The sequence below is a fragment of the Elephas maximus genome, chromosome 1, assembly GCF_024166365.1.
Source record: "Elephas maximus indicus isolate mEleMax1 chromosome 1, mEleMax1 primary haplotype, whole genome shotgun sequence".
Lineage (NCBI taxonomy): Eukaryota > Metazoa > Chordata > Mammalia > Proboscidea > Elephantidae > Elephas > Elephas maximus.
Genome location: NC_064819.1, coordinates 231,513,260 through 231,535,775, shown reverse-complemented (window position 1 = coordinate 231,535,775; position 22,516 = coordinate 231,513,260). Strand labels below are relative to the sequence as shown.

At 43.2% G+C, this 22,516-nt stretch overlaps 1 protein-coding gene across 1 annotated transcript in view; it reads right to left on the bottom strand.

Annotated features, from left to right (window-relative positions):
- Positions 1–22,516, bottom strand: part of FNDC1 (fibronectin type III domain containing 1) — an 85,948-nt gene that overhangs the window by 42,774 nt on the left and 20,658 nt on the right. Inside the window, exons 4-10 of the mRNA XM_049904806.1 lie at positions 19,035–19,241; positions 14,766–14,864; positions 12,938–13,055; positions 9,024–9,211; positions 8,186–8,293; positions 5,001–5,189; positions 309–3,044 (exon numbers count right to left, since the gene is read on the bottom strand). Coding sequence (XP_049760763.1) covers positions 309–3,044; positions 5,001–5,189; positions 8,186–8,293; positions 9,024–9,211; positions 12,938–13,055; positions 14,766–14,864; positions 19,035–19,241 — 3,645 coding nt within the window. The remainder of the gene's footprint in view (positions 1–308; positions 3,045–5,000; positions 5,190–8,185; positions 8,294–9,023; positions 9,212–12,937; positions 13,056–14,765; positions 14,865–19,034; positions 19,242–22,516) is intronic.

Sequence of the window (22,516 nt, the reverse complement as noted above, 5' to 3'; positions counted from 1 at the left end):
TGATCAGGGCTGTGGATTTAGACGTTGGGGACTGGAATTGCAGCTCAGCTCCTGCAGAGCTGTCTGACTTCCGGCAAGCCACTCAAATCTCTGCACCCTCGCTTCCTCATCTGAAAACCAGGAAAAACGGTGCAAACCCTACGAGATGGGTAAGCGGATGAAATAACGTTACATTTGTAAAACTCAACGCAGTGCTTGGATCCTCAATCAAATCAAATCCTCTCAGTAACTGTTAAGAACACTACTGAACACGTTACAAAAAGGAAAGTAAAAAAAGAGCCAAGTAAGCATTTGCGAACCCCAGTGACCTTGTCTGTAGGTGGGTCTGGCCGGCGGGCGCTGCAGAGGGTTCCGGAACCTGGCCTGCATCATGCGCTGGCGCAGGGACAGCATGGGGGTGGTCTCGGTGTAGGTGGGCGGCGCGCGCGTGGGGGGCGGTGGGCGCGCAGTGGTGCCGGGCCCGGGCCCAGGGGTGGCCGGGCTGCGCGGGGCGGACGTGGGCGGCGCGGGGGAGGCTCGGGCCGGGAGCGGCCGCCTGCGGGGAGCCTCCTTCTCTGGCCGAGGGCCCGCCCGGGCCGGGGGGAGCGCGAGCGCAGGCCCCCGCTTGTCCTCGGCGAGGTTGCCCTCCGCGTGTTTGGCGCCCGTGAAGACCGAGGAGGAGGGCCACTTGGGAACTGGGGCCCGAGGGGCGTCGTCCTTTCCTCCTTTGGGAAGGCCAGCATCCTCCTCCTCCTCCGCGGAGACCGACTGCGGAGACTTGGGCGGCAGAGGCCTTTTGGGCAGAGGCTGGAGTTTCCCCGGCGCGGCCTGGACGGCGCCGTTCTTCTCCCCCGCCTGCGGCCCCGCGCGGCCGGGGACCCGGGTGCGGGGCGCGGGGCGGGCGCCGCCGGGCCTCAGGACCCAGCCTGGGCCTCGGGGGGCCGCGTGTCGGCCGCGGGCTTTCTCGTCGGTGAGGCCGGCCCCAGCCTCCACCTGGCGGTGCTTGGAGAGGGCCGCGGCGGCCTCCGGGGCCTGGGCCGAGCGCGTGGGAAGCCGCACGTCCTGGGCCGCTGCTTCCAAGCTGTCCTCTGGGTTGTCGTCGTGCCTCCTATCGGTGTCCTCGTCCTGACCCTGCAGGGAGGCCGAGAAAGAGGGCTGGGGGGCCCGTGGGTGTTGAGGTGCTGGAGACGCGGCCTGGGACCCTCCAGACTGAGGATGCTCTTGACTGGGTCTGGAGAATGCGTGCCCTGGGTCCTTGTCCTGGTGTCCCCGAGGCTGGTGCTGGGACACAGGGCGGTGTGGCCAAGGATGCTTCTCTGAGGCGGCAGCTCTGGCGCCCAGACCTTGGCCAGGGGCTGTCCTTCTCGGAACACTGGACCCAGGGTGGGGCTGTGACCGCGCAGGTGACAGTCTCGCCGGGGAGGGCTGGCGCCCTGGGGACACTGGCTGTGTTTGGGAAGCATCGCCCTCCTTGTCTGAGCTCTTTTGGACATCCTGTGCCTTGGAGAGCGGTGCCGCGGACTTGCCCTGCGAAGGCACTTCTGCCGACTCTGATGGAGAAGTCACCGCGGATTTGAGGTTTCCTGAGAGGGGGTCCTTTCTTTGCACACTGGGCGCTCTCTGAAGGACCCTTCTGAGGTGGTCCATCCCCCGGGAGGCAGGCTGCCTGGAGGAGGAGGGTACAAGGTCATTGATAACGGTGGCAGGAAGCGGCTGTTCGTCCTCCGCGTTCCTCTCCTCGTCATCTCCATGGATACCTGTGCCAAGCCTGTGACTGGAGGTTGGGTGAGAGTTAACCCTGGATGGCACTCGGGAGGACACAGTGGACTGGGGGACCCCAGATGGCTGGAGCCGCAACCCTCGGCCATTGCCAAACCTGCTTGGATATCGACCGTTGGCACCAAACGGCCTGTTTCTAAAAAAACTGAGATGTCCAGAGACAGGCCGACTGGCTGGCAGCCGGGCCCGAAGTGTGGGGGCAGCGGCCTCTGTCTGCCTGCCTCTGTATTCTGCGTCATTGTCACTGTCGCCATTGCCATCAGAGACCTGTGTCCTCCAGGGGAGACGGGAAGAGGCTGGGGAAGACACAGTAAACCGTGATGGTGTATTGGAGTGGGTGGCCCCCATGAGGTGGCCGTTTTTCAGCCCCCTGGAGAGTGGAGAGCCAGCATGTGGTTCAGATGGCAGCAACCTAGATGAGGCCCTGGATAGAGAAAGTCTTGAGGATAGGCCTGGAATGTCCAGATTTTCCTCCAGGCCCTCAGAATGGGGCGTCCTCTGCTCAGGGTGCACTTGGCTTCTCTCCCGCACAGTGCTGGAAGCTGACTGCTGGCTGCTTGGCATGGCTGGCCTAGAATGTGCTGGCGTTCTAGAAGGCAGTTTCTTAGAGGACTTGGGTTGGGGGACATGGGCAGCACGCTCTTCCTTGTCATCTTCTTCATCAATGGAGTCGTTGTCGGCGCTATTGGCAGGCAAGCTTGCAGAGGGTCCTGTGGAAGGACGCCTTGAGCTGCCCTGTCTCAGGTGCCCTGTTTCAGCATCGGTGTAGGTGTGGTGTGCAGATGAGGTGGATGTTGAGGGAGAGGCCTCCGGAGCAGGGTGAGAGGACCATGAGGAGCCATGCTTGTCTATGGCTTCCTTTCGGGGCAACATTGGCATCTGGGCTCGAACTGGAGTCCTCCCAGGAATTAGAGCAGCAGGCAAAGACCTACTCGGAGGTGATGGCCTCAGGGTTTGCTTTCGTTCTTGGGTCTCAGAGGACAACGTGTGTGAGTCTATGCGGGACTCCAGCTCCTCCTCGGTGACTTCAGTTGACTGGAGGTCCAAATCTTCAGTCTTTTTACTGTGGAGCTGGGGCCTTCTGAGTGCCCCACCATTAGCCAATATTTTGTTCTTCAAGTCAAGAAGATGGTTCTTGGCATTTCTACTGTGGGGAGAAACAGGCAACTGAATATGTCTTGAGGAAGCTGGGACTCTTGGAGAAGAGGACGAAGGCTCGGGTTTTGCAGGTTTCAAATCATCCGCCACATCTGCTTTCAGCTCAATATTTGAGTCACCGGTACTGGCTGTAATAGATTTGAAAGAATTTACCATCAGAGAAGAAATTCAGGAGCTATACAACACAAAGCAAGTACAGCCGTGCATCGCTTAACGTCCACGATATGTTCTGTGCAATAGGACATTATGTGAATTGGACGCTGAGTGAACACGAGATTGGATGCTGCTGCCTACGGGTCAAAGCATGCACTGTTGTCTGTTAAACCTTTTATTTGTAAGTAGGGAAAGTTCACATTAAAATAAGGATAGAAAGTGCAGTACAGTACCTACATAAGCTAGTAACATAGGCATTTATTATGACTGTCAGGACATATGTATTATAGGTTATACATGTACTTACTCCACCATTGTATACCTGGTAGCGCAGCTGCTTTGTATACAAGAGACCTGAGATACATGTACTGCATGCAGGAAGCCGTTTCATCTGCTGCATCCAGTTACATCTGCTACGTCTCGTTCTCTGATTGGGATTTCTGAACTCTATTATGACCTTATGGGACCACAGACATGTATGCAGTCGGACGTTGCCCAAACAGACATTATGCGACACATGACTGTATTTCTGATGGCAGCGTGAGAAAAGGTGAAAATTGCTCTTTGTAAATGATAGCTTTTAACCCCTTAGAACACTGGACACTTATTTTCCCAATTATCACGATTTCTTTGAAAGTTATATTTTGTTCTGGAGTCTTATTTTGCTCTAAGTAATACATATATTCGTAGAAAATAAGTGGAAATTGAATCTCTATAAATTGAATTAAGTTCAGGTAACAACTCTGAAGGAATTCTGAAATGAGTACTTTGAAATAATTTATGATTTTGTAAATGCACAATTTGAGGTAGGTTTTTCTTAATATAATTAATTGTCGGTAGATTACAAATGAATTGTAGCCATTCTTAACAAGGTAGGCAAGAAGTACGCATAAGCCTGGTACACAGTGTGAGTGATCTGTGCTCTGTTGAGGATGCACTCCCTCTGCCTTTCAAGTGATTGGGTGATTTCAAATTCATAATTTCTGAGACATTACAAAGAGTTCTCTATCCCCTAATATGTCCTGACTTGCTTCCTGCCTCTTAATTAAAATTCCTTTACTAATGAACAGATTTGTAATTCCACCATAAGACTTAAAAAGCCTCCTTGGATAGGCAAAACATTAAACCCACAACATACCCTACCCACAGTTTACTCTTTCTTGAGAGCAGATTGACTGAGGGAAGGGGACTGGAGGGTGTAAGGTGAGGGGAATTTACATAGCGATGGGGGATTCAGATGGAGCAAGCTTCATGTATTTCTCAGTTTTTTTCAGGACACAGCTGTTTAATATTGCAGTAGACGGTGGGTCCACACAGCACACAACAGGGGGAAGAGCTGGTGATCATTCGTGGTAAATGTGAAGAAACAGAAAGGAAAACATAATCCAAAAAGAAACCTCCCCCCTCCCCGCCCTTTTGGATCTCTGTCGACATCTTGGATTTTGAAACTGACCAGATAAACTAGATAACTGAGAATTCTTCTAGGCAAAGCTGCAATCCAAAATACTGGAATGCAAACTAAAAATTGTAAATGCTGTTTAGACGTTGAAGAGAGCATATTAAGCATGGTAACAATTTAAAATGTCACATTACACTTCTAAAAATGGTCCTTCCCTGTTGCAATGAACTCCAAATTGAACAGTGGTATGAGATTGTACATATAGCGTTGCTATGAGTCGGAACTGACTCGATGGCACCTAACAACAACAACCACCATATGAGATTGCTATTAGTGATCAATAACACTTTTAGTTTTGTGGGAGACTAATTTATAATTTTAAAAATCCATGTACAAATATTTTTTAAATCCGTATCAAAACTTAGTCCTAAAAATCATTGATGGAGCAGGTCTAAACCGAAGACCGTGATTCAAAGAAACAGAAAACAAATAGCAAAATGAGAAGGAGAGAAGAGAAACACAAGATGCTTACTTGTTGGCATAGTGACAACGAAGGCTTTGGACTGAGGACCCTGTCCTCTCCTGTTTGAGGCCCGGATTTTGAAAAGATACCGTACCCCAGGCTGCAGACCATCCACTATGGCAGAAGTAGTCTCTCCAGGGTAGGTGAGGGACTTTGCTCCAAATGGTTTGAGAGCCGGGGCGTATGAAAGAATGTATTCTGAAATGATTTGGCAGACGGTTGGAAGGAGGAAACTGAAAACAGTCCTGTGTCCAGCAGACAGACTGTATGGGCAGGATGAATTAGAACGTGCATTACTACAATTAATACACCAGCCATGCACGCCAGGTCAGCAGCTGGAGCAAAAAGACAGCAGAAGGCGAACCAACATTCATTCAGGCTCCTAGACTGGCCCTGCTAGTCTAGTTAATTAGCTATTAGCTGACATCTTATACTTCAAGAAAATAAAACATATGGAATCCAGGAGGCCAGTCTTCATACAATTGACCAAAAATATTTACACTGTGTTTTGTTCAATTTAGGCCCCCTCCCACCCACCCACCCCCCCACCCCCCCACCCCACGCCCCACTCCACCACCATTGTAAACACAATTTGCTAATTTTCTGTGGTGGAAACAATACATCCTGAATAGAAGAAACCAAAGAAAAAGAAGTTGACAACTGCTAGGAGTTCCTCCTGAATAGCTGCTGACATATTCAATGGTTTCATTTTTTTAAGCTAGGGTTATTTTTGTTAGAATATTTAGCTATACAAATTCCATGTTCGGAATATAACTTCACTTTTTTTTTTTTTTTAGGAATTATGAAAATTCTTACTCAGTATATGTTGATAGGTATATATTCGCAGCATTTAAAACTGTGAGGAAAAGTTGCTAAGTAATAGATTTATGTGATGTCTAGTGCTTCCATCTTTAACTGGCTGCGTCTATAAGCGTAAGAAGGCCTTGAGGTTTGAAAGCCATGGGTACTTCAGTCTAAGGAACTAAAATGTTTCTGTGCTTACATGGAAATACTGCAACACAAGAAAGTCATATTTTAAAGCATAATCTTCACTTTTCACCTAAAACTCTTAATGCCTATTCTCCTTTCAGTGAACTCAAGATTTATCAAACTTATCAGATCCAAATACTTTGAACTATAGAAACTTCAAGCAATTTGTCATGTTTCCTAGGACAGGATGGAAGATATTTTCCTTTTTCCCAAACGTCTAACCTTGAGAAAATACGTTAATTTAAAAACTTTCAACCAAAAATGCTTTTCCAGCATCAGTCTGGAGAAGCGCAGCATTCTTTTCTCATTGAAAATGAACAAACCAGTCATTTGTGGTGGACAAAAGTATTAAGAGTATCCACCCTCTACAAAATTTTGCAATTCAGATTCTTTTTATAGATTCAATTGATCTGGAAAAAAACTTGACTATGTTCTATATTTCCCATACCAGAAAACGCTCCAGTGCAATTATGAATTTTGAATCTCACAATTATATCTTTGTGAGAGCTTCCTAAGTAGGCAGCAGATACGTGACTTCTTTTGGCCATAAAAACGCAGTAGCGCCTAATATCTCTAGCAGTACTTAATGGACTACTAGGGCACATCTTGAACCAAAGAGTTCTAAATACTGACTAAGATGTGGGAAAGGGAAAGAATATAAATAAGTGGTATGTAATAAAGTCACTAGAGAAGCAATAATGGACTTTTTTTTAACTAAAAAAAAAAAAAAAAAAAGCCAGCCAAAAAAATGTCTTTATTCAATCCCAGATGCTTTGTCAGCACCACAATATGGAGGGAGTCAATGTTTCAATTGTTGTAAAAAGGATGATTAAAAAGGACGAACTAAATCTTTAATCTCTTCATTTGTTTCTGATTTATTCTGGTGGGGAAAAAGAGCAAAATAATAGAATATTCTTAAAAAACTATTAAATGGTAAAATATTGTTTCAAAACACCATCCCACCTCCACCTTGCCTAACTTCGACTGCTCCATGAAAAGACATCCACAGGTCAGAAAAGATAACTTATGACTTGAGAATACTAATTAAAATACAACTGTTTTTAATGTAAAAAGCACTCAAGAACATTTCAGGGTCTGTTTGGAGGCATTTTCAAGGGCTATATTGGGATTGTTTCCCTGGCGTTGTCTTCACAAAGGCATCCTAAGGGTAGGAAGAAATGGAGATTTTATGAAGGTCAAACACAAAAAAGAACCACTTAAGCTTTTTAAATTAAGAAATTATCAAAGGAGGTTAGTGATAATTTTCTGTATTTTGCAAAGTTTACACAAACTTTTTCAAGGTTTCTGGATGTATTGGACTTACAGCTGTCTTTTAAAAACAAGTAACAATAAAATGTATTCCTTTCTTGAATAAAATCTGCATTTCTTCTTACCCTTAGGATACCTTTGTGTAGGCAATGCCAGGGAAACAATCCCAGTATAGCCCTTGAAAGTACCTCCAAACAGACACTGAAATGTTCTTGAATGCTTTTACATGAAAAACAGTTGTACTTTTATCGAATATTCTCAACAGACTATATTTTTAAACTTAACTACCTGTGAATATTCTGTTTTTTGTTTAATCTACAGTATTTTTTGTTTATTTGTTTTCAGGTGTGTTTTCCTCAACCACCACCCCTCCCCCCCCCCCGGAAAAGGGAAAGGCTGACAAATAGAGCATAAATCCATTTTCTAGCAACTATTACTTGAATTTTTCAAACCCATAAAGATATATATGGTCTCATTGAAAATATTGATGGTCCCATTTAGGGACCATAGGAATTGGGTTTCTGCCAATTCCTATTGTCTGTGATCTTACTGGAACAATGAAAAGACACATGGCATGAAAACAAAGGTGTGATTTGGATGGGCAAAGGCTATGATGTCACATCCATGAAATTAGAAACATTCTTCTCGATGGCAGCACCAAAAAGCCTGCCTGTAGAGAACATGAAAAGAATAGCAGTGGTCATTTTGACTACCTGGACATTACTACATTGAAACCACTGCATGAAATATCCTTTCCCTAGGATTGGCACCTCATATACATATGTTGTATCCTTATGTCTTTTTCTGTCACTGGATCTGTGATTAGAAGCACAGGTTTATTAGAGTAAATTTGTGCATCTCTATTTTTTTTTTTAATTTGGAGTATGTCACTTCCAGGTGGTTGCGTATTATACTTCAAGTAATGAGATTCCTACCTTTCACTTTCCCCTCCGTCTCGGGAAGTAGATCCCAAGATGCAGTGACGGCTGTTGCTTTGCCATTGACTGGCCAGACATTTAAATTTTCAGGAGCTGTGGTAGGAGCTACAACAGGACAAGGAATCAAACAACATTTAAAAATGCCCTAATGGATATTCTAAAAGTGGCATATGTCTCCTGAGCATGCAATTTTTTACTGAAGAACTGCTGTGCTAATTTTTATTATACGTGAGAGAAAATTCTAAACTTGCTCTTGAATAATACAGTGACTTACATCACTTGTACCCACTCAGATGTGAGTTTAGACATATCCAGGGAAATGCTTTCAGGGATTCAGAATTTCTCTCACTGCTGAATATTGAAAAATTACAAAGATGATTAAAATCCAGTTCCAACTCCATTTTAATAAAGCTTTTAAAGATAGCATTGAAAAGAAAATAATTGTCATCTTGGATACAGAGCAAAATTTCCCCCGAGAACTAAACAGAATCTCAGCCTTAGGGAAAAATGGTCTCTTCTACTCTCAAGAGACATGCATTACCCAGGGGGCATCCATGCATACGTGGTGATTTATGTATACTGCACACTAGGATTTAATGTGTTCCACATGTCAGAAGAATACCATGCTAATGAAAAGTCCACGTAGGATACTGCATGCACCCAAGGAAACAGCTCCTTAACTTCTTTGTGTTTATACATAGAAACACTACCAATATGTGGCTAAAAAGAATACCCAGGATGGCCTTTGACACTACTGGCTTCTTAAATGGTCTCTACTTCTTATTTTAGGGAGAATTCCCAGATTGAAAATTCAAAAGCCATTTTAAATACAGACCAGATTCTGGTGTTCTTTGGAAGACAGACGTGCTCCACTTGCCATCTCTTTCACCCTGTGAAATACGGACTGCAAATTCATACATGGTGTCTGGAATCAGGTTCTCAACCAGCACACGTCTGTTGGAGGTCTGCTTGTAATCCCACCTTGCTGACTCCCCCTTTTCTCGGTAGCGCACTGCGTACTGTCTATAAGAAAATGCAATCCAACGTTGCGCCCAGTTAGTCAAATTCTCTGGAACTGAGTACTGGATTCCTTGCTATTTTTCCTTCTGCACAAGTGATGACTTTTGCAGATAAGTAAGGGAATCAAAGAGGAGAAAAATCTAAACTATTGGCTCAAATAATCTACTTAATTTCCGGGCTGACGTGTCTAAAACAGGTCAGGAAAGATGGAGTTTAGTATCTTTTCAAGACTAAAAAGTCTTATTACTCAAAAGATGAACTAGCAATCACACAGGGACAAGAGGAGAACCGGTTACATGCGGCATGTGCCTCACCAAGGGTATAGCTGTGTGAGTTTGTGTGTGTGTGTTTGTGTCTATATGTGCTGTAGAAATGGGTGGTGTTAAAGACTGGAGTCAAGGTATTTTGGCTATTCAGAAAAGAGAGACAAAAAAGACTCGTCTTGTGCACAATCAATCTGATCCAAGCATATTTTCAATAGGTTCAGTTGGAAAGGGAACATGTGGTTTTGAGCAGACTTATTACCATGAAAAGGAACAAAATACGTAGCAAATAGAGCAGGATAGGACAGCTCATGAAAGGAACTCTAGTGTGTGATTAACAGAGAGACAGAGAGAGACGGCGTTACCAAACATGGTAATACCCCACAGTCCCACACAGCACCAGTATCCCCAACACACCAAGAGTCACAGCGCTATTTACTGGATTCCTTTTCCAAGAAATTTCCTTTGTGGCCTCTTTGTAGTAGAAAGGATTTGATGAATTCAAAAATGTGCTATTCGTTATGATATTTAATAAGGAGAAGAGTTTAGTGGAAGACATGGCACACCAATTAACACAGCAGTTCTGCTAAGAAAACTCAAGCCTTCTTCAAGATGTTGGAAATCAGAGTTCAATGGTAATCAGGGGCACTTCGTGTTCAGGGAAGGCTATGTGGCTAAGAAGATAATCACTATGAATCTTTTGAGGTCTTTCAAAAGAAGCAAAAAATAAAACAAAACAAAACCACATGCCATTAAGTTGATTCTGACTCATAGAAACCCTATAGGATGGAGTAGAACTGCCCCATAGGGTTGCCAAGTCTATAAATCTTTACAGAAGCAGACTGCCACATCTTTCTCCTGTGGAGCAGCTTGTGGGTTTGAACTGCTGACCTTTCAGTTAGCAGCCAAGCATTTAACCACTGCGCCACCAGGGCTCCACAAAAGAAGCAGATGTCTTTTTTTTTTTTTTTTTTACTAGCAGACAGTTGAGGAAACTACATATCTGATAGGAATAGCATTATATATATTTCTCAGCATTATGTTCTATTCATTTTAAAGTGTTTTTCTTTGCTTGTTGCAGATAGGTTCAAAAGTTAACAAACAATGACCGGGCGACCAAATTTCTGGCTTTCCCTTGGCTATATAAATTATTCAGTCACTCTCAAGTAAAATGTTGGTGGCTATTTGACTCTACTACTAACTGTGGTGTTCACCAGTGGCCAAACTTGTTTTAATCTTATGATTGTTTTTTCTTCTGTTGCTATTGCAAACAAATATTAAGACCAGAATAGTATAATGTCGTGGCTTAAGAGAAGAGAAGGTGTACTTTGTTACGTACAAAAGAGCAGGACATGAACCAATCTAGCGTTTGATGAATGTTTAATGAGGAACTGCTATGAGCAAGGAGTCCCTGGGTGGTGCAAGTGGTTGGAGGTTTGAGTCTACCCAGAGGCACCTCAGAAGAAAGCCTGGCAGTCTACTTTCGAAAAATCAGTCTTTGAAAACCCTGGGGAGCACATTTCTACTCTGACACACATGGGGTTGCAGGAGTCTGAGTCCACACCAGGGTAACTGGTTTACCTGGCACTATGAGCAAGGCATTAGACAGATGCCCACCATTCTACATAATGATCCTTCCTACAGAGAGTATAGCCCCTGGACGCCCTTTTAGCTCAGTACTGACGTCACTCCTGAGGTTCACCCTTCAGCCAAAGTTTAGACAGGCCCATAAAACAAACAATAATACATGTAGCTCAACCACTTATATGAGACTAAATGGCATACCAAACCAGAGGCAAGGACGAGAAGGCAGGAGGGGACAGGAAAGCTGGGCAAATGGAAATGGGAAACCCAAGGTCAAGAAAGGGAGAGTGTTGACATATCAAGGGGCTGGTAACCAATGTCACAAACAATATGTGTATTAATTGTTTAATGAGAAACTAATTTGCTCTGTATACCTTCATTTAAGGCACAACTTAAAAAAAAAAAAAAAAAAACCTTCCTGCAGTGAGTCTTTTAGGATGAGATTCCTCCCAAAAACATTCCCACATCCTCCAGGCATGAACAGAATGTTCATGAGATAAAGCAAAACACAAACAAGCTTAAAGAAATAAATAGAATCTATTAAATTTCCAGACAAAATAAAATTCAGGGCAAGTGTGAATTGAGCCCTGTTGTATATTATGGAGCCCTGGTGGCACAGGGGTTAAGAGCTATGGCTGCTACCCAAAAGGTCACCAGTTCAAATCTACCAGCCACTCCTTGAAAACTCTATGGTGCAGTTCTACTCTGTTCTATGGGGTCACTATGAGTCAAAATCAACCTGATGGCAACAGGTAATGGGTGTGTATTACGTTCAAGACTCTGGAAGCATCAGTTTGTGGGAAATGTGTGAACACAGGATTAACTAGATTGCTGTAGAATATTCAACCATTCAGTTCAAAAATAGTCCAGTCCACTTAAACCAGAGACTACACCAGTCTGAGACCAGAGGAACTAGATGGTGCCCAGCCACAACTAATGACTCCCCTGACAGGGAACACAACAGAGAACCCCTGAGGGAGCAGGAGAGCAGTGGGATGCAGACTCCAAATTCTCATAAAAAGACCAGACTTAATGGTCAGAATGGGACTAGAAAGACCCCAGAGGCCATGTCCCCAGACCTTCTGTAAGCCCAAAACAGGAACCATTCCCAGAGCCAACTCTTCAGATAGGGATTGGACTGGATTATAGGATGGAGAATGATACTGGTGAGGAATGAGCTTCTTGGATCAAGTGGACAAATGAGACTGTGTTGGCATCTCCTGTCTGGAGGGGAGATGGGAGGGCAGAGGGGGCCAGAAGCTGCCTGAATGGACAGGAGGAGAGAAAGTGGAGGGAAGGAGTATGCTGTTTCATAAGGGGGAGAGCAATTAGGAGTGTATAGCAAGGTATACATAAATTTCTTTATGAGAGACTGACTTGATTTGTAGACTTTCACTTAAAGCCCAATAAAAATTAATTTAAAAAAAAACAGTTCAGCATTCATATACATCAGAAAATAAAATCAGTTAATTCAGTGGATCCTTGTTATTCACAGATTCCGTATCTGCTAATTCACCTGTTGTTGATAGTTGCTGTCAAGTCGACTCTGACTCGTGGTGACCTTTTGTACAACAGAATGAAATGTTGCCCAGTCCTTCGCCATCTTCACAATTGTTAGTATGTTTGAATCCTACCCCCTACAATTTACTTGTAACCCCAAAGTCAGTATGAGGCACTGTCACAGTCATTTGGGGATATGGAGTATGGAGAGGAATCCTACAATGCACAAAGCTGGTTTGGTATCGATGAATTCAGTGTCCCCAGGGACTTGACAGAACGTAAATACTGTGACTAGCAAGAATGGACTATGTGGGTCCCCTCAGGGCCAGAGAAATCACATCTCTCTGACATAAAATAAAGGCAAAGAAGTAAAAGAAAGTACCTTGATGCAACAACCTTCTTCTGTTTTTCCAAGGCAGGGTCCACCCAGGCTACGAGCACAGACTGGGATGACATCACACGGACGCTGATGTCCTTGGGCACATCCAGCTCATCCGCTTCTGAAATGACAAGGGAGCACAGAGAAAGCTGCCTCTTAGGAAAGACTTCATCCTGAGCGCCTGTGGCCTTCAGAGTCTACTCTCCGCCCTTGCAATTCTTACATTGCTCGTGCTTGAGGTAGATAAAATGGAACGAAGAGAAAGCTTAGCAATGATTTGGCTGGTCAGGGTAAAAAGGCCAAACTTTCTACTTTTTTAAAACCCAGCCTAAGAAATGGGCAGTTCAATTTAAAAACTGCCCAACCCAATCAGCCATAAAGAACACTACAAAAGAGGGTGTTTCCTTGGTCAAGGATATTACAGGTAACTCACTGTTTTCTCAACACATGTGGGAACCTTCTGGGAACTGATAAGATCTTTGGGGGAAGCTGACGTTTAGGGGGAGAAAGACTCAATGCAGAGCATGTCTTTGGTGATTATGGCATGAAGTGACAGTTCTGGTTTAACTCATGCTGAAAAAATCGTATCAGGACCAATGTCCTCACATTTTAGAATTTGACACTAAAAGACAGATTAAGAGCTATATTCAGATATGAAATCATTTTAATTGGACAGCTTCTTAAGAGGTTTATCTTTGTCATCTATGGTGTACATCACAGTCACAACACTTGCTACGTGTGTGCAACCTCTAGCATAAATTAAGACTCACAAAATGTCTTCAGTCTTGCTTTTTGGTGTCTTAGGTTTGTTGGTTTGTTTTGTTTTTTCATTTCATCTTTCAGGAAACATGTTTCAAAAGAACATGGATTTTGCTACATGTAGAGGAGGTGAGACTATTTCACCTGTTAGAAAGGTGATATGGGGACTTTTTCTACAGCAGCAATTAAAGTGACACTTGATACATGTGGAACATCTGTCTTGCCATATAGAAAACTGTAATAAATTTCATTTTACATTGTGAATTCATGGAAATACAGTAATTACGTTGCAGGTTACCTCTTTAAATTAAGGCACATGAGCCGGAAAAGGTATAATACATTGTTAATATGTGAGTAATATGAAAAAAAAAAATCTGTGAACGGGTGTGGGAAAAATTATTCCTTAATAAAAAACCTGTTGAATTAAACCCGTTGACATCGAGTTGTTTCTGACTCATAGCGACCATATAGGACAGAGTAGAACCACTCCATAGGGTTTCCAAGGAGCGCCTGGTAGATTCAAACTACTAACCTTTTGGTTAGTAGCCATAGCTCTTCACCACTACGTCACCAGGGTTTCCATTCTTTAATAAGTGACCATTAATCAGGCTATCAGTAAACCCTATTATGTCTTTCCCCACTCAATGCCACTGTATAGAATTTTAACTGAGATAACGTTCAATTACGTATCTTGTGTGCTGTTCCCTTCATGCCTGTTCCTCTGCCTCTCACTGTTCACAGGGTATCACCAAGGGCAATTTACGTGCAATCGGATCATGCCTGTAGGTGGGATAAATGAGTGGCTGCTCCTATCATGGCAAACCTACAGCCCAGTGACACCACTGGAAACATACAGTGAAATATCTTTCCAGGGGGGAGATTCATCACAAGAGCACTCCATCCTCTGAGTTAAAAGAAACACACTTGGACTCAACATATGATCAGGTTTCCCCTGCTGTGTTCTTGACAGGAAAGGAAATTCATATCCTTCGTCACACAGCCAGCAAGCATCCTATGAACACTGCATTCGTACTAGACCATGGTTTGGCCAAACACATTCTTAGCAACATACCTGCAATTTTCCGCGTTGTCAAGGCTGCCCTGTAGACTGGCTGGCTCCGGCCCTGGGAGTTCACAGACTGCAGGGAGACCACGTACACCGACTCAGAGGCTGTGTACAGACCAGAGAGAAAAAGGGACCAAAGAGAATGAGAGTCAGCACCTTGGTTTTTTAAGGAGCACATATCATTTGATTGTCTGAGTGTCCCTCTTCTCTTCCCTACTTTCCGTTCTATCTTGCTGGGCAACTTCCCACTTCTTAGTGTCCCTGAGTGATGCAAATGGTTAATGTGCTCAGCTGCTAACTGAAAGGTTGACAGTTTGAGTCCACCCAGAGGCACCTTGGAAGAAAGTCCTGGCAATCTACTTGCAAAAAATCAGCCATTGAAAATCCTATGGGGCACAGTTCTACTCCGACACACATGGAGTCACCATGAGTCAAAGTTGACTCCATGGCAAGTAGTTTTTATGTTACAAGTAAGGATATAAAGCCAGAAAAATTGGGTGCCTTGTCCCAGGCCACACCCCTAAGAAGCACTCTGTAATCTTCCCTGAATCCAGAATTGCTAATGCCTGACTCCAGGTTCCATTAACCATCCTTCTTATAGCAGCGTTCATCAATTAAAGAATCAAAATGAGGCAACCTGATACATTTCAAGTGCAGATAGTTGTATCATCAGGTAATACCATAGATGGGTCAATGAACAGAGGTGACACCAACATCCTAAATAAAATTTTTAATGCCGGGATTCTTCCTTCACACCTTGGTGAACTTTCAGATGACAGCAGGAAAATATGCCTTTTGTTTTTACAAAAATCATATCGAGTTAAAAATTAAAACAGGCCTGTGCTCAAAAACCTCACAGAGAGATACCTACTTGCGTAAAGTGAACCGAGAGATTTCAAGGAAAGGGGTAATATGTGACAACCTGCTCTGATACAACCAGGCCAGGGAAGCTCAAGCCATGACATGTGCAAATTATTTAGTCTTAGTCTACCAGAGACTTTTGAAATGCATTTTTTATCAAAGGGAGGAATCGCTTTTGTCACACTTGGATTCACAGAATAACCAACTGAGCTAACAGAAGAGTAACTTCAGATCGAGTTGTGCCTTGGTGCTATTGACGATGGAAGCATGCCAAGAACAAACACAAAGATCTGCCATTCAACTTCGAAACCTTACAGCAAGCGTACAGAACTAAATGTGAGAAGCTGTGCCCCATCATTTATCAAGCACCATGAAGAAATGAAAATTTCCCACAAGTGAAATTTCTATGTATCTGTAAAGTGTTTATTTAAGCTCTTACTTTTTTTTTTTGGATGCCCAGATTCTTGATTTCCTGAGCTCTCAAAATTAAGTTATGGGAGTTATATGAAGAACATGGCATCAGGATTGGAGGAAAACTCAATAACAACCTACGTTATGCACATGACACAACCTTGCTTGCTAAAAGTGAAGAGGACTTGAAGCACTTACTGATGAAAAACAAAGACTACACCCTTCAGTATGGATTACAGCTCAGTGTAAAGAAAACAAAAATCCTCATGACTGGGCCAATAAGGAGCATCATCATAAAGGGAGAAAAGATTGAAGTTGTCAAGGATTTTATTTTGCTTGGATCCACAGTCAACACCCATTGAAGCAGCAGTCAAGAAATCAAATGACGTATTGCATTGGGCAAATATGCTGCAAAAGACCTCTTTAAGGGGTTAAAAAGCTAAGATGTCACTTTGAGGACTAAGGTGCACCTGACCCAAGCCATATTTTCAAATGCCTCATATGCATGCAAAAGATGGGCAATGAATAAAGAAGAGTAGAGAAGAATTGATGTTTTTGAATTATGTTGTTAAAGAAGAATATAGAATATACATCAGACTGACAGAAGAACAAACAAATCTGTCTTAGAAGTACAACCAGAATGTCCCTTAGAAGCAAGGCTGACAAGGCTTTGTCTCATGTACTTTGGACATGTTATCAGGAGGAACTAGTCCCTGGAGAAGGACATCATGCTTGGTCAAGTAGAAAAAAACCAAAACCAAACCCAGTGCTGTCGAGCCGATTCCGACTCATAGCGACCCTATAGAACAGAGTAGAACCACCCCATAGAGTTTCCAAGGAGCGCCTGGCGGATTTGAACTGCCAAACCTTTGGTTCACAATGGTAGCACTTAACCACTACACCACCAGGGTTTCCGGTCAAGTAGAAGGTCAGTGAAAAAGAGGAAGACCCTCAATGAGATGGATTGACACATGGGCTGCAACAATGGGCTCAAGCATAACAATAAGTGTGAGGATGGTGCAGGACTGAGCAGTGGTTTGTTCTGTTGCACAAAGGGTCACTGAGTCAGAACTGACTTGAAGATACCTAACAACAATAATAAAACTAAGCTTGGCTCAAGATGATCATTATGGAAAAGTTCTATACTACAGTAAACCATAATAATAGTTCTCATGTAATGGGTAAGTCCCCACTTGGTGTTAAGCATTTCAAAAGCAATTGTTCATCAAGTCTTGACATACCACGAGGAAGCTATTATGATTGTCTCCATCTCACAGATGAGGAAGCAGGCTCAGAAATGGGAAGTGACTAGCCCAAGGTCATGGCCAGTAAGTGGCAAGCCAGATCTCAAATCCAGGTCTGTGTGGGTCCAAAGCCCGTGCTCTTAATATAGGTGAGGAAGCTGCAGGGTCCCAGCTAAGTGAGGACCTGGGAATCCACATTCTGAGAAAGTCCCACAAAGCTGGACCTCCAGTATCTATTTTTTCACAGAGATATAATGAAGACTATGCAATGGTGTAAAAATGTACCTCTTTCTGTACTCCTGATTATTGAATAAAGGCTGGGATTAAAATTTCCAAATTGATCCCCTCACCACCAGCCCAGTGACCCCAGGTACCCCATCAGAGCCAACATGCTGTCTCCAACATGCTCTCTCATGAGACTTACCTCAGGTATGTGATACACCCTGAAGTCTCAACTTTTAAAGGCTGGTCGTAACCTCCTGAGGACTTCAAACCTCCTGATTCCTGATCACAACCCCCTTCCACCTCAGGTCCTGGAACTTGTTGTTTCCTTGACCAGGAGCACTCTCCTTTAATACCCCATGTTCACTCCCTCACCTCTGCAGGTCTTTGCTCAAATGTCACCTTTCCTGTGGGGCCTTCTTTGACCATTCACACCCCTGGCTGCTTTACTGTCTCCAGGCCACTTGTCACAATCTAAAAGATGAACATTCTACTCACTGTTCATTTATTGTCTGTCTCTGTGAGGGACTGCCTGGACGCCAGCACCTGGCATCAGGCCTGACCTAGAAGACGTCCAGGAAGACGTGTTTATGGATAACTTAGGGGTCGGGATTTCTGCTGACAGAACAGTAGGCCAGTTTTCTCCAAGTTTCCTTAGTGATGGACCATTCTTTGCAGTAACATATTTTCAGTGGTATCTCCATGTTATATAATGAATTAAAGGCTATGCCTCCGTGCTATCAGATTAGAATGCAATGGAAGGGCTCCTGGAAGGCGACCCCTGTCCTGCCACAGCCTAAAGGTTAAAATGATGGGAGGATGGGACTAAGAGTTGAACAGAGAGTACAAGTTTTAATAATGGTTGTCATGGATTGAATTGTGTCACCAAAAATATGTGTCAATTTGACTAGATCATGATTCCTAGTCTTGTGTGATTGTCCACAATTTTGTCATCTGATGTGATTATCCCATGTGTTGTAAATCCTACCTCTATGATGTTAATGACGCAGGATTAGAGGTAGTTATGTTAATGAGGCAGGACTCAATCTACAAGATTAGGTTGTGTCTTAAACCAATTTCTTTCAAGATATAAAACAGAGAAGTGAGCAGAGAGACATGGGGACCTCATTACCACCAAGCAAGAAAAACCAGGAGTGGGTGTCCTTTGGACCAGGGGTCCCTGCACTGAGAAGCTCCATGACCAGGAGAAGATTGATGGTAAGGACTTTTCCCAGAGCCAACAGAAAGTGAAAGGCTTCCTCTAGAGCCAGCACCCTGAATTTGGACTTCTAGCCTCCTAAAAAAAAAAAAAAAAAATTTTTTTTTCTCCTAAACACTGAGAAAATAAATTTCTGTTTGTTAAAGACATCCACTTGTGGTATTTCTGTTACAGCAGGAGTAGATAACTGAGACAAGGGAAATACCCCAAAAATGAAAATTACATCTCAAATATAATGTTCTATAGGAGAAGCTTCTAAATATTGAAATGATCACAAAAATCATCAAGATGTCGAATGGCAATTACAATTAAACTCACCGAGCTTTTTAATTTCGTGCGTTCGCTCATCTCTTGTCAATGGGACATAATTCATCTTTCGGCCACTTTCCCCATAGCCCAGAAGAAAACCTCGTGATCTGCGGGGACTCTTGGCTCCGGACAGGCGTGGGGCTTTCCACTGAACAGACAGCTTGTCATCTGAAGACCGGATGCGCATACGCAAGGGCTTGTTGGGCACTTCCTTTTCTTAAAAAGGACAGGACACAGATACCATCAAACAGCATACCACCTAGAATTTACCATGATGTACATAAAGTCTGTCCACAGACTGAGCCTTAGCAATTAGCAGCTTGGCTTAAAACACCAATTTTTGGTAACTAGTTCAGGTAAGAACAATTTTCCCCCCAAGGATATCAACCCCCTATCCACATTTTCTTCCCCATATTTCATACCAAGAGGTCTCAGGAACTTAAAATGAAAACATACCATGTTGTGAGACTGCCGGCTAGAAATCTTGGATGTTTTATAATGTTCCTTTTCATCTACTTCCTTTTGCACCCTTAAGGCCAAAACTATATATTCTCTGGCAAGAATTAAAGGTCATTGTAAAAATATAGCAGACACTTATTATGTGCTATTTATAACTGTCGCCCAGAAATCTTTTTTATTGTAATGTTGAAAAGATGGCTTTTCTTGCTTTTACAACGAACCACTAAGAGCTAAATACAAACTGATTTCTGTTTTGGATCTTAATTTTTTTTATATGTCTAATTCTTGCCCTTGCAGACAAACCCTGGTCATGTCAGATCATTGCTGCCATTCTCAGTCTCTGTTCTGTTGTTTTCTTCTTGCTTAATTAATCAGTTTCAAGAAATCCTCTGGCTAAACTGATTGATGTCAAGAAACACTAACTTTCTCAAAGCAATGCATCTGGTGGCCAATGCTTCATGTTTAAAGTTTTGCTTTTACGTTAATTAAGAACTGATATGTTTGGGAACAAAGATTACAAACCATGTAATTACCACACTGTCCATTTCTAACAGAATTTTCTAATGTTCCAGCACTTATTTGAGGATCGAATTAGGCTAATGAGTGTCTCTCTGAAGTTATTTCCCAGTCATTCTTCCTCCACTATATACACTAACCCCATCATCGACAGTAATTTAATTAGACTAGAAAATTCCCAGCTAAACTAACATTTCAACACTAAGACTTAAAAACAAAAACAAATGTATTGAGTTAATGTAAGCTTCAATAGCACAATCAATAAGTAGCCATTTGAAATGGTTATTCTGAAGGCCAGATGCCCAGTTCCAACTTTCTGAATCTAACCAAGAGGAATATCCATTTGTAGATGGAGTTACCTAATCATTCACTGGGATCCCCATTCTTAAATGACTACTAAGAGAACACCGTGTACATGGTTAAGCAAATACTCTTCCCAGATATACAGTGTAGTAATTATTCAAATTATTAGTTTTTAATCCAATGGACTAACTATGCAAAACTTTGCCTTGCATCGTGGTGTCGTGAGTATGATCACTTTGACTGGGGTTTTACTAATCTGATACAATCGCATTCCAAGTTAAGAGGTGGACTCTCACTATCCAAGTCTAGCCTGTATACAAATTGGGAGTTTCCAAGTGATTATGGAAACAACAAATACACTCATTTACAAATTTCAAAAGAAAATAATTTGTAGAAAACGTTTGGTACTAATAGTTGAATCATTAATGGTGCAGCAGCTCAGTTGATTAATCAGATGGGTTCCCATTTGGGATCCCTTACTTCATATTCATAACAATGTGATATCCAATGTGTCTAGAAAGATCCGGGCTGCCAAATCTTGTCATGTGTTTGAGTTATCCATGGTGACTATGTCACAGAAGTGGACATGAAGGTGTGTGACTGTTGAACAGAACTTGCATGCTGCTAGAGTAAGACTGCTTTTTAAAAATATACTAGGGAAAGTGCCTTGTCAAGAATATTTTATGACAAAGCAAAATTTGGACAAAGAGCAGCATGTTTAGTCTCATTTAACAACAATAAAGTTTGTTTGTTTTAAGTGAGCAGATATTTGAAAGAGGTTCATCAGAACAAAATACCTAACAAGTTTAATTTTTCAGGAATAGTGTTCGTGTCATTTTCATGTTTTTGGAACATTACAAAATAAATGCCACCTGCCATGTGCCTGGAGTTGGAGGCCTGGAGAGAAATTTTTAAAAGAAGCAAAAAACTTAGCTTTGTCTTCTCTTCCAATCTTCTAAGTCATTTTTTTCTCTCTGTGTGCCTCCAATACAAACTAATTATCACCACACACACGGCAAAAAAAATCAATTTTAACAAAAGACTGTTCTCATGAGCAATGTTTGAAACTACCAGCCACAGACCACCTGTGGCCCTGAGGGCCAACCATCTGAAGGTGAGATTTAACTTCATGGGGTGACCAGCTTTGGGCAAGGGTCATAGCTATGAAAAAAAAAAAAAAAAAGCAAATAAGGTAAATTTATGTCCACCAATCATATTTGATGTTTATTTTACTTTTATGAAAAGCTGCTACCTCTTCAAGGGCTGGGAAATGACCCCTGCTCAGGCTTCCACAGATCACGCTAAACGATTTCAGATAGAACCAACAGGTTTACCACCCAACACCACGCTGCCACAGCCTACTTCCCCAGGGGCAGCAGAGAATGGGATAGATGCTCACAGTGCTGCCACTGCCTTCACTGGTCTCAGTGTCACCCCACGGCCCCCTCCCCTTCATGACAGGAAACAACATATCAACCTAAGGGGTTCTGGGATGATCTCTAGCAAAATGGGCAAATCTACTTAAAACACATATGAGCCTTACGTGAGTCTGGTAGAAAGTAAGTTATTGAGCAGAGGAGATAGCATTCTCTGCCCAAGGTCCTGCTCCAGTCCTGCGGCCCCTCCAACTCCACATCCTAGAGCAGGAATAGCGTGCCTGGGATCCCAGTGTCAACGCTGGTGACAAACAGATTCTGACTTTGGTAACCCTTGATATTAAACAGTAAAATGCTGGGAAAAAAAGTAATAAAGAAAAAGACCATTGGGATTTCCTAGAGCCATGGTCCCTGAGGAGAGGAAGGGATGAAATTCCAAGGACAAGAAGCTGAAGTCACTAAAGGCACAAGGAGTTTATCGCCTGAGGTGCCCAACCCATGGCGCTGTCCCAACAGAGGCCACCCAGGCCCACACAATCCAATGGCAGGGGCAATAGCCACCCCGTCAGACTGCACAGGCTCCCCCGAGGCTCTGGCACTGCTCTCTAACCTCCACTGCCTGGGAGTTCAAGAATGTGGCCAGGCCTGCCCATCAAGCAACAGGGAACACGGCTGAGGCTAGCTTCTACAGTCAATCCATCACATGGCCAGTTTTACATAAAACCTACAGTTGGTAATAAGCTCTCACATGGTTTACTTTAATTATCCTTATAACAGCTCTGAGGTAAGTAGGATAGATATTATCTTCCCCATGAGTTAACTGAGGTTCAAAGAGGT